Here is a 15905-nt window from a genome sequence, read left to right as displayed (position 1 = left end):
GTTCTGGGCCCAGGAGCAGATGAAGTGTCCAGGATGGGTTCTCCCACTCAGCACTGGGCTAAGCCCGAGCAGGAGCCTGGGGGTGAGTGGGAAGCGGCCTCCAGCCCTGGCAGAACCGGGAGGTGCTTCCCTGCACATCCAGCTCTGCTGTGGAGACCCCATAAGCAGCTGCACCACAGCCATGCCCCATTCCGCTCCTGGGACCCCGGAGCGCTTCTTCAGCCAGGCCCGGTGGGGGGGGGGGCTGCCGCACAGCCCCAGGCGTTGCCAGCCCCTGGCCCTGTGCCACTCGGCATGGTGCCAGCCCTGTGGGGGCGAGGCTGTCTGGGCCGTGACAGTCCCAGCAGCAGTGCCCTGGCCCCGTGGGAGGTGGGAGCCACTGGGCTGGGATTTGCCAGGGCAGAGGAGCTCGTGGGGGAGGTGAGGAGCAGGGAGGAAAGTCCCTCTGGCCCTTCCGACCCCCCCGCCCTGGGAGGGGGTTTCCAGCCAGACCCAGGGCAGATTTTTCCAGGGGGGGCCTCTGCTGTCACCAACCCCGGGGACTCCCAGCCCCTCTGGCACCCTGCCAGCGGGGACGGTTTGCCTGGTCTCTTGCTGCCGCCTCGGCCAGGGGCTGTGCTGTGCTCGGGGGGGGGGTGACCCCCGCTCCTGCCCCTAGCCGCCCCCTCCGACTGCCCAGGCCAGGCCGGGGGCACCGCGGGGCTGGGGCTGCCGGGCCCGGGCCCGGACATGCCCCCACCCCGCCCCGGAGCCGCCGTGGTGCCGGTGCCGGTCCCCGGGCCGTCGCCCCCCACACGCCCCCGCGGAGCCCCCGCTCCTCGGCCCGGTCCCTCCGTCCCCAGCCTGTCCCCCGCCCGCTCCCCGGCTGCCGGAGCCCCGGCTGGGCGCCCGCCCCGTGTCCGGGGGAGCCCAGGCAGGGGACGGCAGGGACAGGCAGGGCACAGGCAGGGGACGGGCAGCGGACGGCAGGACGCGCGGGGTTCTGCTGCCGCCTGCAGGCATCCCCCGGCCAGCGCCGGTGGGCAGGGGCAGTCGCGGAGCCGCCCCCCTGCTCCCTGCTCCCCGGCCCCGGCCCAGCAAACCCCCCCCCCGGCAGCCCCGGCCCTCACGGAGACGGCGCTCGCCCAGCGGGGCTCAACTGCGGTTTATTGTGAGGGTGGGAACCAGCTCCCCGGGCCCTGCTGCGTGCACCCACCGTGCCGAGCTCACCGGCACCGCCCCGCCCCCCCCAGATCACGGGTGACATTGCATGGCCCCCCGCAGCACGCGTGACATTGCACGCCCCCCCTAGATCACGCGTGACATTGCACGGTCCCGCCGGCCCGGCCGTTCGCGGGGCAGCAGAGGTGCTCGCAGGGCGTGCGGGTGCTGCGGGGCTCACTCTGCCCACGCGTGTGCAGGCACCGTGCGGGTTGTCCGGTGCTGCCCCTGCCAGGCCGCTCTGCCGGGGCCCGGGTCCGGTCCGTGCACGGAGCAGGCTCTCCCCGGGGGGCCGAGCCCGGGGGACCGGTCCCTGCCCCGGCCGCGGGCGCTGTGTCCCTACACCACGTCCTGGCAGGTGGAGAGCGATGTCCGCTGGCGGGGACTGGGGCAGCTGGGGCAGCGTGGCTCGAGGGGCCCCACGCACCCGGCATCACTGGCCAGGAGCCACAGCTCCCGGCGGAAGCGCTGGCCCAGGAAGGCGTAGAGCAGGGGGTTGAGGCAGCAGCGCAGGTACGCCAGCCCGCCGGTGACCAGCAGTGCCAGGTCCTTGCGGCGGCTCTGGGCACAGCTCACCTCCCAGCTGGCCAGCAGCTCGGCCGCGTCCAGCAGCACCATCAGGCTGTGGGGCAGCTGCAGCGCCACGAACACCAGCACGAGGGCCAGCAGCACCCGCAGCGCCCGGTGGGGCTGGGCACCGCGGGCCGCCAGAAGCGTTCGGGCTACGGCCGCATAGCAGCTCGCCATCACCAGGAAGGGCACCACGAAGCCCAGCACGACCTGCACCAGGTTGGTGGCCCCCCGGGCCGCCCGCGAGACCGCGCGGGGGAAGACGACGTGACAGATCCGGAGGTCCTGGTGCTGCTCCGCTTGGCTGTAGATGAACTGGGGCAGCGCCAGCAGCATGGCCAGCAGCCAGGCCAGCCCCACCGTCAGCCAACCGTGGCGGCGAGCCCGTGGGCGCAGGCGGCAGGCGGCCGGCACCCGCACGATGGCCACGTAGCGGTCCACGCTGATGCAGGTGAGGAAGAGGAAGCCACTGTAGAAGTTGAGGGCGTAGAGGCCCTGCAGCGCCTTGCAGGTGGCCGTGCCCGTGGACCAGCCCTGCAGCGTGTCGGTGACGGCAAAGGGCAGCGTCAGGAGCAGCAGGAGGTCAGACAGGGCAAGGTGCAGGAGGCAGACGTCGGTGATGCTGTGTGCCTGGCGGTAGCGGGTGTGCGTGAGCAGCACCAGCCCATTCCCCACCGTGCCCAGCAGCGAGAGCAGCAGGTAGACGGCAGGCTGGTAGGTGCGGGCGAAGCCCTGCACTGCCTGCTTCTCACAGAGCTCGGGCAGCATGCCGTCCTCCCATGAGTACCCATCCTCCCAGGGGTAGAAGTCAGTGGTGGCGGTCAGCTCCATTGAGATGGGGCTGGGGGTCACCTGCACAGAGGGAGGCTGAGTGAGGGAGGCATCGGCCTGGCCGCAGCATACAGTGCACCGCACCCAGGGCAGCCATCCTCCACCCAGCCCTGCTGCGGGGAGCCCCGGGCGTGCCACGGCCCCGGACCCCACACTCGGGGTGGTTTCTGTCTCACACCCACTCCGAGGCAGTGGGAGGTTTGCCGTGCTCAGTCATTGTGAGAGCGACCACACACTTCCCGAGCAGCCGCCTGCAACATAGAACTGGTGGGGAGACGTGACCCCAGCCATTGCGGCCCCAGCACAGCACCACGTCCCACAAACTAACTGTGCACCCACTGTGGGGGACCTGCTCCTGACGTCCCCTGGGGCTCAGCGCCCAGCCCATGGCCCCGGTCGCCCTGTGCAGCCAGGCCTCAGGGCTCAATGCCGGCATCCCCAGGTGGCTGCTTTGGGCAGGTCCCCACACACACCCTTGGGGACGTGTCCAAAGCACCCCCCCCCCCCACCATGCACCACCCTGGGGGACCCAGTGCCGGCACAGCCCCACACTGCATGGTCCTGTTCCCATTCAGGGAGGTCCCAGGGCATCCCATTGCCTTGCACAGGTCGCAGGCAGCTGTGCACAGTGCTCCCAGCTCCCGGTCTCTCAGCCCTGTTCTGGAGCGGAGGGACAGCTCTGCAGCCTGGCAGTGAACAGCCAGGACCCCATTGCCACGGAGGTCAGGATCCAGCATGGCTCTCACTCAGAGCAGCCTCACGACAGCAGTTCCCCTCTGGCTCCCGTCAGCGAGCCCAGGCGGCTGGGTCCAATCCCCCCACCCACTTCGGCGCTGCAGGTGGGATCTGAACCCAGTGCCAGAGCAAGCTGACTTCCCATCAGCTCCCCCAGCCCCTTCCCTGCTCCGGGCCCCAGGGACCTGGAGCACCAGGTGCTGCCCTGCATTCCCTGGGGCTTTGTCTTTCAGCCCAAACCCACACAACTCACAAGAGAACCATTTAAAAGCAACAAGAAAATCCAGCGAGGGGGGGTCCCTGCCTGACCCCCAGCGAACCCCTCACCCAGCGGCCCCTCACCTGCTCCTGCATTGCGTGGTGGGACCTTTCCCCCCGGCCAGTGGGTCTGGAGCTGCCGGTGTCTCAGCACTTTGCAACCTGTGGTTTGACCACGTGCCTCTCCTGATACTGAGAGCGGTGCAGAGCACAAGCCCAGCCCCAGGGGAAGAAGGCGAGGAGGCAGATGCGACCCCACTCCGAAGCCCGTCCTGCATGTTTTACTTTGTGGCTAGCATCTGCGCACCAGGGACAGAAATAGCAGTTCTGCTCAGCCCCTGTCATGCAGGGCTGGGGGACAAGCCCGGGAGCGCCCAGCTGGGGGAAGCGGGGTCTGGCTGAGGGCACCCAGCACATGCAGGAGACCCCAGCCCGCCCTGGGGCTGTTTGCGGCTCCTGCCCCGCAGGGACTGCTTCTGCAGAGGAAGAGGGGAGGCTGGAGGCAAGAGGGCCAAGGAGCAGAGTGTGGGCCGTCGCTGAGCAGGGGCATGGGCAGGACACTGGTCCGGCAGGCCCAGCAGAGCCGCGTCCGGTCCAGGAACAGTCCTGATGGGAAGTGTGGTGGTTCCAGGAACTGGGGCGGTTGCTGGTGCAGGGTGCCCCCCTCGCTCAGGGGTCCCAGCCCTGCACTGCACCCCTGTGCCTCTGCACCCCCACACCCCCATGCCTCCGTGCCCCTGCACCCCCTGCGGCGCTGGGCAGGCATGTTGCTGGTTGTTGACAAGAAAATTCCCAACTCCTCATTAAGAGGCAGATTAGTTTCTGTGGGGCAGAGGCCCCACTTTCCTCTCCCCAGGGGGGAGCAAATTGATCCCCGGCTTTAATTGGTTTTAGGCTGTTTGCTGCGGTAATCCCTCAATCCCCCTTTCTCCCTGCTACAGCTGTCTTTGCTGTGGCTTATCCCAGCTCTGCCCTCAGCCCTCCTGCTGCCTCCAGCCAGGCGTGGGGAGCAGGCAGGATCCCTGCCAGCCCTGGGAGCTCACTGCCAGCACCGGTGGCGTGGCGGGACCATGGAACTGCTGCAGCCTGGCTGGAGAGCAGCTGGGCAGAGGCAGCCTGGCCCTTGGGCCCTGGGGTGTCCCCAGGGCTCTTTGCTGGAGGGTCTCTCCCCCTCCCCTGCTCTTCCTGCAGCACAAGGACGCTGGCTGCAGACCTCCACTCTGTGCTGGCTCGGGGGGGTCATCCTGCATCCTGGGGGAAGGGGAGGGTGGAGGGTCCTGGGGCAAATGCTGGCCCTACGGCCAGCTATGGGTGCACAGCAGGGACCCTGCATGCCCCTGCTGGGGCTGTCACAGACCTGACCCAGCACAGGGACGGGACATGGGGCTGTGGCTGGAGCAGGCAGCACCTCTGGAGTGTCAGGATAAGGCCAGGTGGGGCTGTGCCTCTCCTGGGGATGGACCTGCACGTGCTGTGAGGGTCTGGGGGACAGGAAGGCTGGCACCCATGGCCCTGGCATACAGCTCCAGCTCCTAGTAGCAGAACTCCTGGTGTGCTGTCGGCTGCCCTGCAGCCCTGCCACACCTGGGGCTTTCTGTTCCCTCTTTCGCCCGCCGGCCCCGGCCTCAGCTCTGCCTGCGCAGGAAGCGGCCCCGGCACCGACTGCCCGCAGGTGACAGCCGCACTGCCCTGCCCGGCGGCAGCCAGGTGCCCGGCACAATGCTGCCAGGCCTGGTGCAGTGCCCTCATGCCAGCGGTGTGGAGCTGCCCGTGCTGAGCACAGCCAGGCCAGGCTGCTGCCCGGCACCAGGACCCTGCTTGGACCCGGTGGCCCCCGGTGCATCCCCATCCCTTGGGCCTGGGCTTGGGGTGCTGCACAGGGCTCCTGGGAGACGGGGACTCCCTGCAGAGCTGGGGGAAACACACACAGGGCATTGTAGGGTCTGGGAGGCAGGCAGCGTATGTAGGCCACGCGGCTGCGAGCCCCCCCGTCCCCTCCGTGGATGTCTGGGGATGTTTAGGAACAGACACAGGCTAAATCCCATCTTCGGCACAGGCTAAATCCTGTCTTCGGCACCACTGGAGAGACGGGCGACCCCGAAACCTGCAGGCCTTAATCTGTGGCTTGATTACAAACTGCTGCCACATCTGCTGCGGGAGGGCTGGTGGGCACCGCTCCAACCCCCCCCCCCGCCGCTGCCGCCGTGGGAGCTGGGCGCCTGGGCCATGTCTGGGGGGGCCGGGTCTGCGGAGGGGGCTATGCTGCCTGCCCCGGCGGGGGCTCGGGGCGGGGCTGGGCATGGCGAGGCCCGGGGGACGCGCGGGAACCGGTGATACCCAGGGTGCTCCCTGCACGGCCCCACTCGCGTCCGTCCCACGCCGCGCGCTGCCCGTGCCCCGCTCTGCCCACGCACCCCCGCCCCGACCCCACCGAGGCCTCGAGCCGTGGCCCGGCTGCAGCCCGGGGCTGCCGTCCCCCCCCCCTGCCCCGCTCTAGGACGGGGCCGATGGGGCCGAGGACCGGGGAAACCGCGGGTTCCCGGCGGGAGCATCCCTCGGGAGCGCGGCAGCGGGGGAGGCTGGGGCGGGGACCGGGGCTCTGCGTTGCGCCCAGCCCGGCCCCCGCTCTCCCCCTCCGCCCCCCCACTTCCCGGTCCCGGGGCCGCCCCCCCCCCGCCGCCGCCGCCGGCGCCGCCGCCCCCCCCGCCCCGTGGGCGGAGCCGCCGGCCCCGCTCCGCCGTGCGGCTGCAGCACCGGCAGCGGCGGCGCCGAGGGCGCTCGGGGCGCTCCAGCATGGGCGCTCGCCGCCTCCTCGGGCTCCTGCTCGCCGCCTGCGCCAGCCTCCTGCGCCCCGGTCCCGGCTGCCTCGCACGTAAGTGGGGCCGCAGCCCCGGGAGCGGCCGGTCCGCACTGCGGGACCGCACCCGCACCCCGGCCCCGCACCCCCGAGCCGCCCCAGCCCCCCGGTCACCCCCCACCACCACCCCCGTTCTCCCGGGCATCCCCCTTTCTCCTCCCGGCACCCCCCCGGCGCCCCGGTCCGCGTCGTCCCCAAGGTCACCGCCGGACACGGGTGGCCGGGCGCGGCTCCCCCCCCCCCCCCCGCCGCCGCGCCCTGGCCGGGACCGCCCCGCCGCAGCCCCTCCGCCCGCCGCACCGCGCCCGCCCAGAGCCTCCGGGGCCCCGGGGGATCCGGGATGCCCGGGGATGCCCAGGGACGCCCCGGGCACCCGCCCCGCTGCGCCGCATCCCCGCGCCCGGCGCGGCCCCCTGTCCCTACCGGAGAGGGGGCTCGGGCCCCCGGCCCCCCCCGGCCCGGCCCGGCCCGGCCCCGTGTCCGGGCAGCCCGGCGAGCGGGAGCAGCCCCGCGGGACCTGGCCGGGCTCCGCCAGCACCTCGGCCAGCGCCGCCGCCCCGGGCCGGCCCCGCCGCGGGGCCGCCCCGGGCTGGACGCGGGCCCTGGGGCGGGAGGGGCGGGGGCGGCTGCCCGGGGACGGGGACCGGCAAGGGCCTGGCCTCACCGAGCAGCTCTCTGCGGCCCCGCTGAGCCGGGGCCCTTGGCCCTTTCCCCCAGGGCCGGGGTGGCCCGGGGACCCGCTGGCTGCGGGGGATGGAGGCGGGGGATGATGCAGGCAGGGGGCGATGCAGGCAGGGGGCGATGCAGGCAGGGGGTGATGCAGGGAAGGGGTGATGGAGGCAGGGGGTGATGGAGGCAGGGGGCGATGCAGGCAGGGGGCGATGCAGGCAGGGGGCGATGCAGGCAGGGGGTGATGCAGGGAAGGGATGATGCAGGGAAGGGGTGATGGAGGCAGGGGGTGATGGAGGCAGGGGGCGATGCAGGCAGGGGGTGATGGAGGCAGGGGGTGATGCAGCATGGGCGCAGCGCAGCTGCCCTTGGCCTTGCAGTGAGGGCTGGGGGTGCAGCAAACGCTCCTGGGGCTCCGTCCGACCTGGCCGGGGAGGGCCCTGCGAGGGGCTCGGGACCTCGGCCCCACCGGAGCCTCCTCTGGAGATGCCGCGAGGGTTTGCACGGAGCCCCCCCGGCCTCCCACGCGGGACCCTGCCCCAGCGGGGTGGGGCGGGGCAAAGGGGGGGGTCCCGGCGCCCACGTCAGTGCGGAGGCGGCTGGTGCGGGCGCCGGGGCCCGCAGAGGTGTGTCAGCTCCGCTGCAGTGGGAGGGGAGAGCGGGAGCTGGACCCGCCGCGCCGCCGGCCCACGGAGCCTGCAGAGTCCACGGGGTCCCCAAAGCCCGCAGGGTCCGCGGGGTCCCACAGGGTCCCCACAGCACGCAGGGTCTGTGGGGTCCGCGGGGTCCCCAGAGCATGCAGGGTCCCCAGACCCCACAGGGTCCGCGGGGTCCCACAGGGTCCCCAGAGTGCGCAGGGTCCCCACAGCACGCAGGGTCCGTGGCGTCCCGCAGGGCCAGGCCGGGGGGCTGCCGCGGGGACACCGCCCAGTTCAGAGCCCTGAGCCCTGCTCTCCCTGCAGGACCCTGCTATGATGAGCTCGTCTCTCCCCTCTACTCCTCATCCATTGGTGCCTCCTCCAGATACAACATCTTCTACTCGGCCAGCTTTGCCCGGCTGCACAGTGAGTCCCCCCATGGGACCAGGGTGCAGATGGGGCAGGGGGCCGTGGGCAGGTGGTGTCCCCAGCAAGGTCTTGCCTCGTGTGGGGCTGAGGGGTCCTCGGGTGCCCACGGCAGAGCCCTCAGCATCCCCCAGGGGTGGGGGAGAGCCCCGCAGCCCTCCAGCTCCCACCCGCAGTAGGGTGCTGCAGTGGGGCTGAGCAAGCAGCCCTGCTCAGCCAGGAGCCACTGGGCACCAGGCTGTGGGGCCGGCTGAGCCTCTCCCCCTGCAGGCACCAGCGGCTGGTCCCCTGACCCCCGGGACAAGCAGCCCTGGCTCCAGATCGACCTGATGCAAAAGCACCGGATAAACGCAGTGGCCACGCAGGGGACCTTCAACACCTACGACTGGCTGACGCGCTACATTGTGCTCTACGGAGACCACCCCACCAGCTGGAAACCCTTCTTCCAGCAGGGCAGCAACTGGGTAGGGAGGTGCCTAGGGGTCCCTGTGGGAGGGGGTCCCCTGGGGATAGCGGAGACCCTGGCCCAGAGCGAGGTGCTGATGGTGGCCCTTCGTCCCCAGACATTCTTCGGGAATGTGAACGAGAGTGGGGTGGTGCGGCATGACCTGCACTACCCCATCCTCGCACGCTACGTCCGCATCATCCCGGTGGCCTGGAACCCGCGCGGGAAGATTGGGCTGCGCCTGGGCCTCTACGGCTGCCCCTACCGTGAGTACCCGGCCTGGGGGCTCCAGCAGCCCTGCGCAGGGTGGTATCGTGGCCCAGCCACCCACGTGGCAGGGGACCAGCCCCTGGCTCTGCATGCCAGAAAACCCTTTCCCAGAGGGGATTGTGTCCAAGCCATCTGCAGTCATTAGCTCTGGCATAAACCATAGCAGAAAGGAGAGTTCCCCATGCTGGGGCACCTGCTGCTGCAGGCAGTGATGTGGCTGGGGCTGCTCTGCTCTCCCCAGGGTCCCACGTGCTCTACTTCGATGGGGATGACGCCATCTCCTACCGCTTCCGGGCTAAGAGGATCAGCACTCTCGAGGATGACATCTCCTTCAACTTCAAGACACTGGAGCAGGACGGGGTGCTGATGCACGGGGAGGGCTCGCAGGGTGACTACATCACGGTGGAGCTCAAGCAGGCCCAGCTCCTCCTGCACATCAGCTTAGGTGAGCTGGGGCCGGGGGGCTGGGGGATGCAGGGCTGGGGGGCCACCGGCTGAGGCTGCCCCTCCCCAGGCAGCAGCCCGCTGCATGCCAGCGAGGGCCACACGACGGTGGCGGTGGGCAGCCTCCTGGACGACCAGCACTGGCACTCACTGCACATCGAGCGCTACGGCCACCATGTCAACCTGACGCTGGATGGGGAGGTCAAACGCTTCCGCTGCCACGGCACTTTCAACCAGCTCGACCTTGACACCGAGGTGGGTACGGCAGGCAGGGAGCTGCCGGGATGTTGACCCGCAACATCCCCCAATGAGGGGCTAAACCCCCCCTCTGCCTCCCAGATCTTCTTTGGGGGGGGTGATCGACCAGGACAAGCAGCACCTCACCTACCGGCAAAACTTCCGGGGCTGCGTGGAGAACATCATCTTCAACGGGGTCAACATCGCCGACCTGGCCCGGCACCGGAGACCCAACATCCGCTTCGAGGTCCAGCCCTGGGGGGTGGCCCCTTCCCTGGGGGTCCCATCTCTGCCAGGGGGGGACCCATTTCCTGGAGGAGGGCCACATCCTCAGCCCCACTGTGGGGTGACCCTTTCCCTGGGGCCAGGCTCCCCCCAGATGTGGGGTGACATGAGGCCAGGCAGCGGCCGTGCTCAGCTGAGTGGCGCCACATCGACCAGGCAAGGTCGTCCCTGGCCCGGGGCGCCTGCCCGGCACTGCCAGGCGATGGGATCGAGCGGGGGCTATTGGGGCCAGGGCTGTGGGGATGGGGGGGGCCTCCCCACTATGGGAGCATCCTCTTCCTCACCACCTCCCGCGGTCACCCCCAGGGCAGCGTGGGCCACTACTGCCAGGACCAGCTGAACACCCCCATCACCTTCGCCGGCATCAACAACTACGTGCGGGTGCCGGGGATCCCACGGAGGAACCGCCTGGCCGTCAGCTTCCGCTTCCGCTCCTGGGACACCGCCGGGCTCCTGCTCTACACCAGCTTCGCCGACCGTCTGGGCTCCCTCGAGGTGGTGCTAAGCGAGGGGCAGGTCAATGTCTCCATCGCACAGCCTGGCAAGAAGAAGCTGGAGTTTGCTGCAGGTGGGCTGGGGAGCCGGCGTGGGGCTGGAGGCGGGTCTGGCGGCAGTGCCTCCCCATGTGCCCTCCTCTCCCCGCACAGGGCATCGCCTGAACGACGGCTTCTGGCACTCGGTGCAGCTGGTGGCGCGGGACGGTTCAGCCGTGGTGACCATTGATGATGACGACGGCGCTGAGTTTCGGGTGGCGCACCCCTTCCAGCTCCGGACCGGCAGCCAGTACTTCTTCGGAGGTGGGTGGCGGGGCAGGGGTTTGGGGCGATGGGTGCCTGGAGGCTGCTCACCACACTGTGCCTTGCAGGCTGCCCCAAGCCGGCCTCGGTCACTGGCTGCCGGTCGAACCAGACAGCCTTCCACGGCTGCCTGCAGATGCTGAACGTGGACCTGCAGCCCGTGGACGTGGAGCTGCTGGTGCAGCACCGGCTGGGGCAATACTTCAACGTGCTCTTCAATGTCTGCGGCATCACGGACAGGTATCAGTTGGGACAGGGGTACCGGCTGGGAGCGGGCGGGGGACAGGGGACTGTGCCGGTGCCAGGACAGGAGCCCTCTGCGCCCTCAGGTGCACCCCCAACCTGTGCGAGCACGACAGCCGCTGCGTCCAGTCCTGGGATGACTTCATGTGCATCTGCGACCTGACGGGGTACAAGGGGGAGACCTGCCACAAATGTGAGCCTGGGGCCTCAGGGGTCGGGGGTCAGGATGGGCATCTGCAACTCCTCCCGCTGGCTGACACCCCGCTCACACTGACCCCAGCCCTGTTTCCCTCTTCCAGCCCTTTACAAGGAGTCGTGTGATGCTTACCGGGTCAGCGGGAAAACCTCAGGGAACTACACGATTGACCCAGATGGCAGTGGGCCGCTCAAGCCCTTCACGGTGTATTGCGATATCCGAGGTGGGGGCGGCGGGAGGGCATGGGGGTCCCTTTGCCCGGTGCCCCCAGGGACCAGCCCCTGCCTGTGTATCAGGGCTGGAGCAGGATGGAGGGAGCAGGGGTGTCCAGGGGGGCCGGTCCTAACAGCCCCCCCGCCTCCACAGAGGACCGAGCATGGACCATCATCCGGCACAACCGTCACTACGCCACGCGGGTGACAGGCTCCAGTGTGGACCAGCCCTACCTGGGGGCCGTGGAGTACTGGAACGCCTCCTGGGCTGAGGTCTCAGCCCTGGCAAATGCCTCCGAGTACTGCGAGCAGCGCATTGAGCTCCACTGCTACAGCTCCCGTCTGCTCAACACCCCCTGTGAGTGCCAGGGGCAGTGGGGCCATGCCGCGGGGCTGTACTGTGGGACCGTGTCCTCACCCTCCCCTGTGCCCACAGCTGGGCTGCCCTTCAGCTTCTGGATGGGCAGACATGACGAGCGGCACTACTACTGGGGGGGCTCACGGCCGGGCATCCAGCGCTGTGCCTGCGGGCTGGACAAGAACTGCGCCGACCCCAAGTACTTCTGCAACTGCGACGCTGACCATGCGCTGTGGTGAGTCGGCGGGGGCTGTGGGCACAAGGGGGCACAGACCCTGGGTTGTTCAGGCGGGGGTTCAGCAGAGGTGCAGGCTGGCGAAGGGGCAGAAGCCCCTCACAGCCCCTCCAATGCATGCACCATTTGCAGGAGGACGGACAAGGGTCTGCTGACCTTCGTGGACCACCTGCCCGTCACCCAGGTTGTGGTCGGAGACACCAACCGCTCCGGCTCTGAAGCCCAGTTCCTGCTGGGGCCCCTGCGGTGCTATGGAGACCGTGAGTGATCAGATCCGCAGAGGGTCCCCTGCCTGCAGGGGTCCTATGCCCATGGAGGGTCCCTGCCCATCCCTCACCGCCCCTCCTGCTCCCCACAGGCAACACCTGGAACACCGTCTCCTTCAACAGGGGTGCAGCCCTGCTCTTCCCCACCTTCCAGGCCAACCACAGCCTTGACATCTCCTTCTACTTCAAGACCACCGCCCTGTCCGGTGTCTTCCTAGAGAACCCCGGTTCCCGAAACTACATCCGCGTTGAGCTCAACAGTATGGGCGGGCGGGGGGTGCAGGGGTGCAGGGGGTGGTGGGGCTGGGGGCTCCTCCTGACACCCTGTCCCTGCAGCCACCAGGGACGTGGTGTTTGCCTACGACATCGGGAACGGGGACGAGAACCTGACAGTGCGGTCGGCGGTGCCCTGGAACGATGATGAGTGGCACCAGGTGAAGGCTGAGCTCAACGTCAAGCTGGCACGGCTGCGGGTGGACAAGCTGCCCTGGGTAGTGCGGCCAGCCCCCCCGCAGAGCTTCGTCCGCCTGAACTTCGACAGGCCCCTCTACGTCGGTGAGAGCCCCCGGCTGCGTCCCCGTGTCCCCAGGTCCCCGTGTGCCACAGGGCGCTGAGTCTCGGCCCTGCCGCAGGCGCAGCAGAGCACAAGATGCGTCCGTTCCTGGGGTGCCTGCGGGCGCTGCGGATGAATGGGGTGACGCTCAACCTGGAGGGCAAAGCCAATGAGACGGAAGGTGTGCGGGTCAACTGCACCGGCCACTGCCAGGACCCGCCGGTGCCCTGCCAGAACAGCGGGCTCTGCGTCGAGCGCTACAGCCACTACAGCTGCAACTGCAGCATCTCCGCCTTCGATGGGCCCTTCTGCAACCATGGTGAGTGAGTGCACCTGCTTGCACCAAGGGTGGGGGCCCTCCTCGGGGCCGGGATGGGGGAGAGGAGCCGGTGTTCCCGTCACCCTGTCGGTCCCCCCGCAGACATCGGCGGGTACTTCGAGGAGGGCACCTGGGTGCGGTACAACATCCTGCCAATGTCACTGTATGCCGCCCGCGAGTTCGCCAGCATCATCAGCAGCCCCTGGCAGCCCCTGCCCGGCTACAACCTCACCAGTGAGGAGGTCAGCTTCAGCTTCAGCACCACCTCAGCGCCTGCCGTGCTGCTGTACGTCAGCTCCTTCGTCAAGGACTACATGGCCGTACTCATCAAGGATGACGGTGAGGGCAGGGGGACCTCCCCAGCGCAGGGGACCCTCCTCCACCCTGATGCCAGTCACCAGCCCTATGGAGGGGGTGGGCTCGCCCACCGAGAGCCCAGGCACCGCTGACGGCCCCGCTTGGCCCGCAGGGAGCCTGCAGCTGCGCTACCAGCTGGGCACCAGCCCCTACGTCTTTGCCCTCACCACCAAGCCAGTGACGGACGGGAGGCCCCACCGAGTCAACATCACCCGCCTGCACCGCACGCTGTACACCCAGGTATGGGGCAGGGGCATCCTCCCCGCCGGGGCCTGGGGGACTGCGGGGCTGGGGGTCAGGCTAGGAGGGGGCATGGGCAGGGTGGCAGGAGGCAGAGGAGGCTCAGCGGGTGCTGACACCGTGCGCCTGCCTCCCAGGTGGACTATCTCCCTGTCATGGAGCAGCAGTTCTCGCTGTTCGTGGACAGCAAGCTGGACTCGCCCAAAAACCTGTACCTGGGGCGTGTGATGGGTGAGCTGGGTCCTGCCCTCGACCACCCCACCCCATGCTGGGATCTCCAGGGTCTTCTCTGCCCAGCATGGTCCTTGCCCTCTGCAGGGGATGAGCCTTCTCCTTCTGTGCCCCCACAGAGACCGGCGTGATCGATCCCGAGATCCAGCGCTACAACACACCCGGCTTCTCAGGCTGCCTCTCAGGGGTGAAGTTTAACAGCCTCGTCCCCCTCAAAGCCATCTTCCGTCCCACCAGTGTCGTGCGGCCCTACAGCATCCGGGGGGAGCTGGTGGAGTCGAGCTGTGCCTCCATGCTCCCCCTCACCACCATCCTCATCCCTCCTGAGATGGACCCCTGGTACATGGGCACAGGTAGGTGCGGTGGTGGGACCCCAGTTGGGAAGGAGCCCCCGGCAAGCATCAGCTGCAGAGGGGACGTTCCAGCACCAGACCCCCCTGTAGCCCAGTCTCAGGCGCCCGCTCTGTCTCTGCAGAGTTCCCCCACGTGCACGATGATGGCTGGATGGGGATCATCATTGGGTGTAAGTGAAGCGCTTGGCCGGTGTGTCCCCCCACCTCTGCCCTGGCCCTGTGCCCCCCCCGGCCCCTCAACACCACCTCTCCCCCGCAGTTGTGACCTTCCTGCTCCTGCTGCTCGGGGGGCTGCTGGTGCTGCTGTACTTCTACTACCACCGCTACAAGGGCTCCTACCACACCAATGAGCCCAAGGCCATCCAGGACTACGGCAGCGCTGGCAAACCGCTGTCGGTGCGCAAGGACCAGAACCTGCCCCAGATCCTGGAGGAGGCGAAAGGGGACTAGTGGGGCCGGGGTGTGGGATGGGCTCGCAGCCCCCGCAGCCCTGGGAGCCGCCTGGGGACGAGCAAGCATCGCGGGACCAAAGGGCCGAGCACCTGAACTGCCAACACCCACCTCCGGACCGGACTGCACCGACCGTCAGCTCCTCCCCGCGGCTGCCACCGACCCGGCCCTGGAGCGTGGCTGTGACCCACCGAGCCCCAGTCCCGCTCGCCCCGGGTGGGCATGTCGGCAGACCCCACACCAGAGGCAGGCTGCTGCCTCCCACCAGCTGCCAAATGCTGCCCTGCCTCCGGGGGGGAGCCCCGGGGCCAGGCAGCCCACCCTCCCTTTCGCAGGGGAGCGCACGGGTGTGCCCTGCTGCTGCCGACCCGTTAGCGATGCCCGCGCGTAGATTACCCACCGCTTTGCTCGCTTAGCCAGAGCCACGAAGGAAGCCACGCAATACCCAGCCTTGGGCACAGCCCAGGGCACGCCAAGCAATACCCTGCCCGTGCGGGCAACGGCTGCCGCGCATGACGCCACTGCACTTTGCTGAGATGCTGCTTTCATACGATCAGGTACGGATCCTTTCTACCATTTTTGTTGCTGGATATTCTACTACACTCTGATTTTTTTATTCTATCGGTTTGTATAAAAAACCAAATGGAAGCTCCTGTCGGGTGTTACGTTCCGCGTGTCGTGGTACGTGGTCTGTAGTTTGCTACTTCTCTGTATGAAGTGCCGGTCCTGCCGATTACCTCCAGCCCAGGGAAATCTCCTGTTCACTCGCTGTATTGTGGTAAGACGATGTTACAGAAATGCATTTATCTACCCAAAGGCCTAGCTCCACTGGGCACTTTATTTTTAAAAAAAACGTTTTGCTGAATGAGATGTGAAGATACTCAAATAAAGGCAGAATGATGGCGTTTGACACTCCCCAGCCTTTGCTTCGGCAGCCTGGGCACACAGGGGCAGCCTGCACCTGGGTGAGGGACCAGCACAGCCAACAGCAATTCCCACTCCTGGAGCAGGATGCAGGATGTAGAAAGCTGGGGCTGGATGCAGCTCAGCCCACTGCTATGCTTGTACATACATAAGTATGTCCTGCTCTCCCCACCGTGCACCTCTGCTGCCTCCCAGCCCTCAGCCGGCACCAATTGGGGTAGCTGGTGGCACCAGGCTGCTCACGAGCCCCACTGGGCTCCAGGGTGCCGACTGCTATGGAGGGGGTAGCCGGACTGAGCCCACAAC

The 15905-nt window shown here is 68.6% G+C and overlaps 2 protein-coding genes across 2 annotated transcripts; one reads left to right on the top strand and one right to left on the bottom strand.

Moving 5' to 3' along the window:
• Positions 1-1162: 1162 nt before the first annotated feature.
• Positions 1163-4252, bottom strand: CCR10 (C-C motif chemokine receptor 10). The gene is made up of 2 exons (XM_030022249.2): positions 3679-4252; positions 1163-2622 (listed from the first exon to the last, which is right to left on the bottom strand). Exons 1-2 carry the CDS (start codon positions 3688-3690, stop codon positions 1540-1542), a joined length of 1095 nt encoding a protein of 364 aa, XP_029878109.1. The 5' UTR covers positions 3691-4252; the 3' UTR covers positions 1163-1539.
• A 2046-nt stretch (positions 4253-6298) lies between these two features.
• Positions 6299-15580, top strand: CNTNAP1 (contactin associated protein 1). Its single transcript, XM_030022232.2, is given in 25 exon segments — positions 6299-6466; positions 8083-8184; positions 8455-8648; positions 8748-8895; positions 9141-9344; positions 9414-9598; positions 9683-9691; positions 9693-9827; positions 10172-10433; positions 10513-10662; positions 10731-10902; positions 10992-11098; positions 11205-11324; positions 11468-11671; positions 11750-11906; positions 12039-12166; positions 12265-12432; positions 12509-12727; positions 12805-13044; positions 13147-13383; positions 13514-13641; positions 13779-13872; positions 13992-14225; positions 14348-14395; positions 14485-15580. Coding segments are annotated over 25 exon segments (3915 nt in total). The 5' UTR covers positions 6299-6387; the 3' UTR covers positions 14676-15580.
• Positions 15581-15905: the final 325 nt, after the last annotated feature.

Source organism: Aquila chrysaetos, chromosome 8 (assembly GCF_900496995.4).
Source record: "Aquila chrysaetos chrysaetos chromosome 8, bAquChr1.4, whole genome shotgun sequence".
Taxonomy (NCBI): Eukaryota; Metazoa; Chordata; class Aves; order Accipitriformes; family Accipitridae; genus Aquila; species Aquila chrysaetos.
Note: the sequence above shows the minus strand (reverse complement) of the source record. Positions and strands in the feature narration are given on the sequence as shown.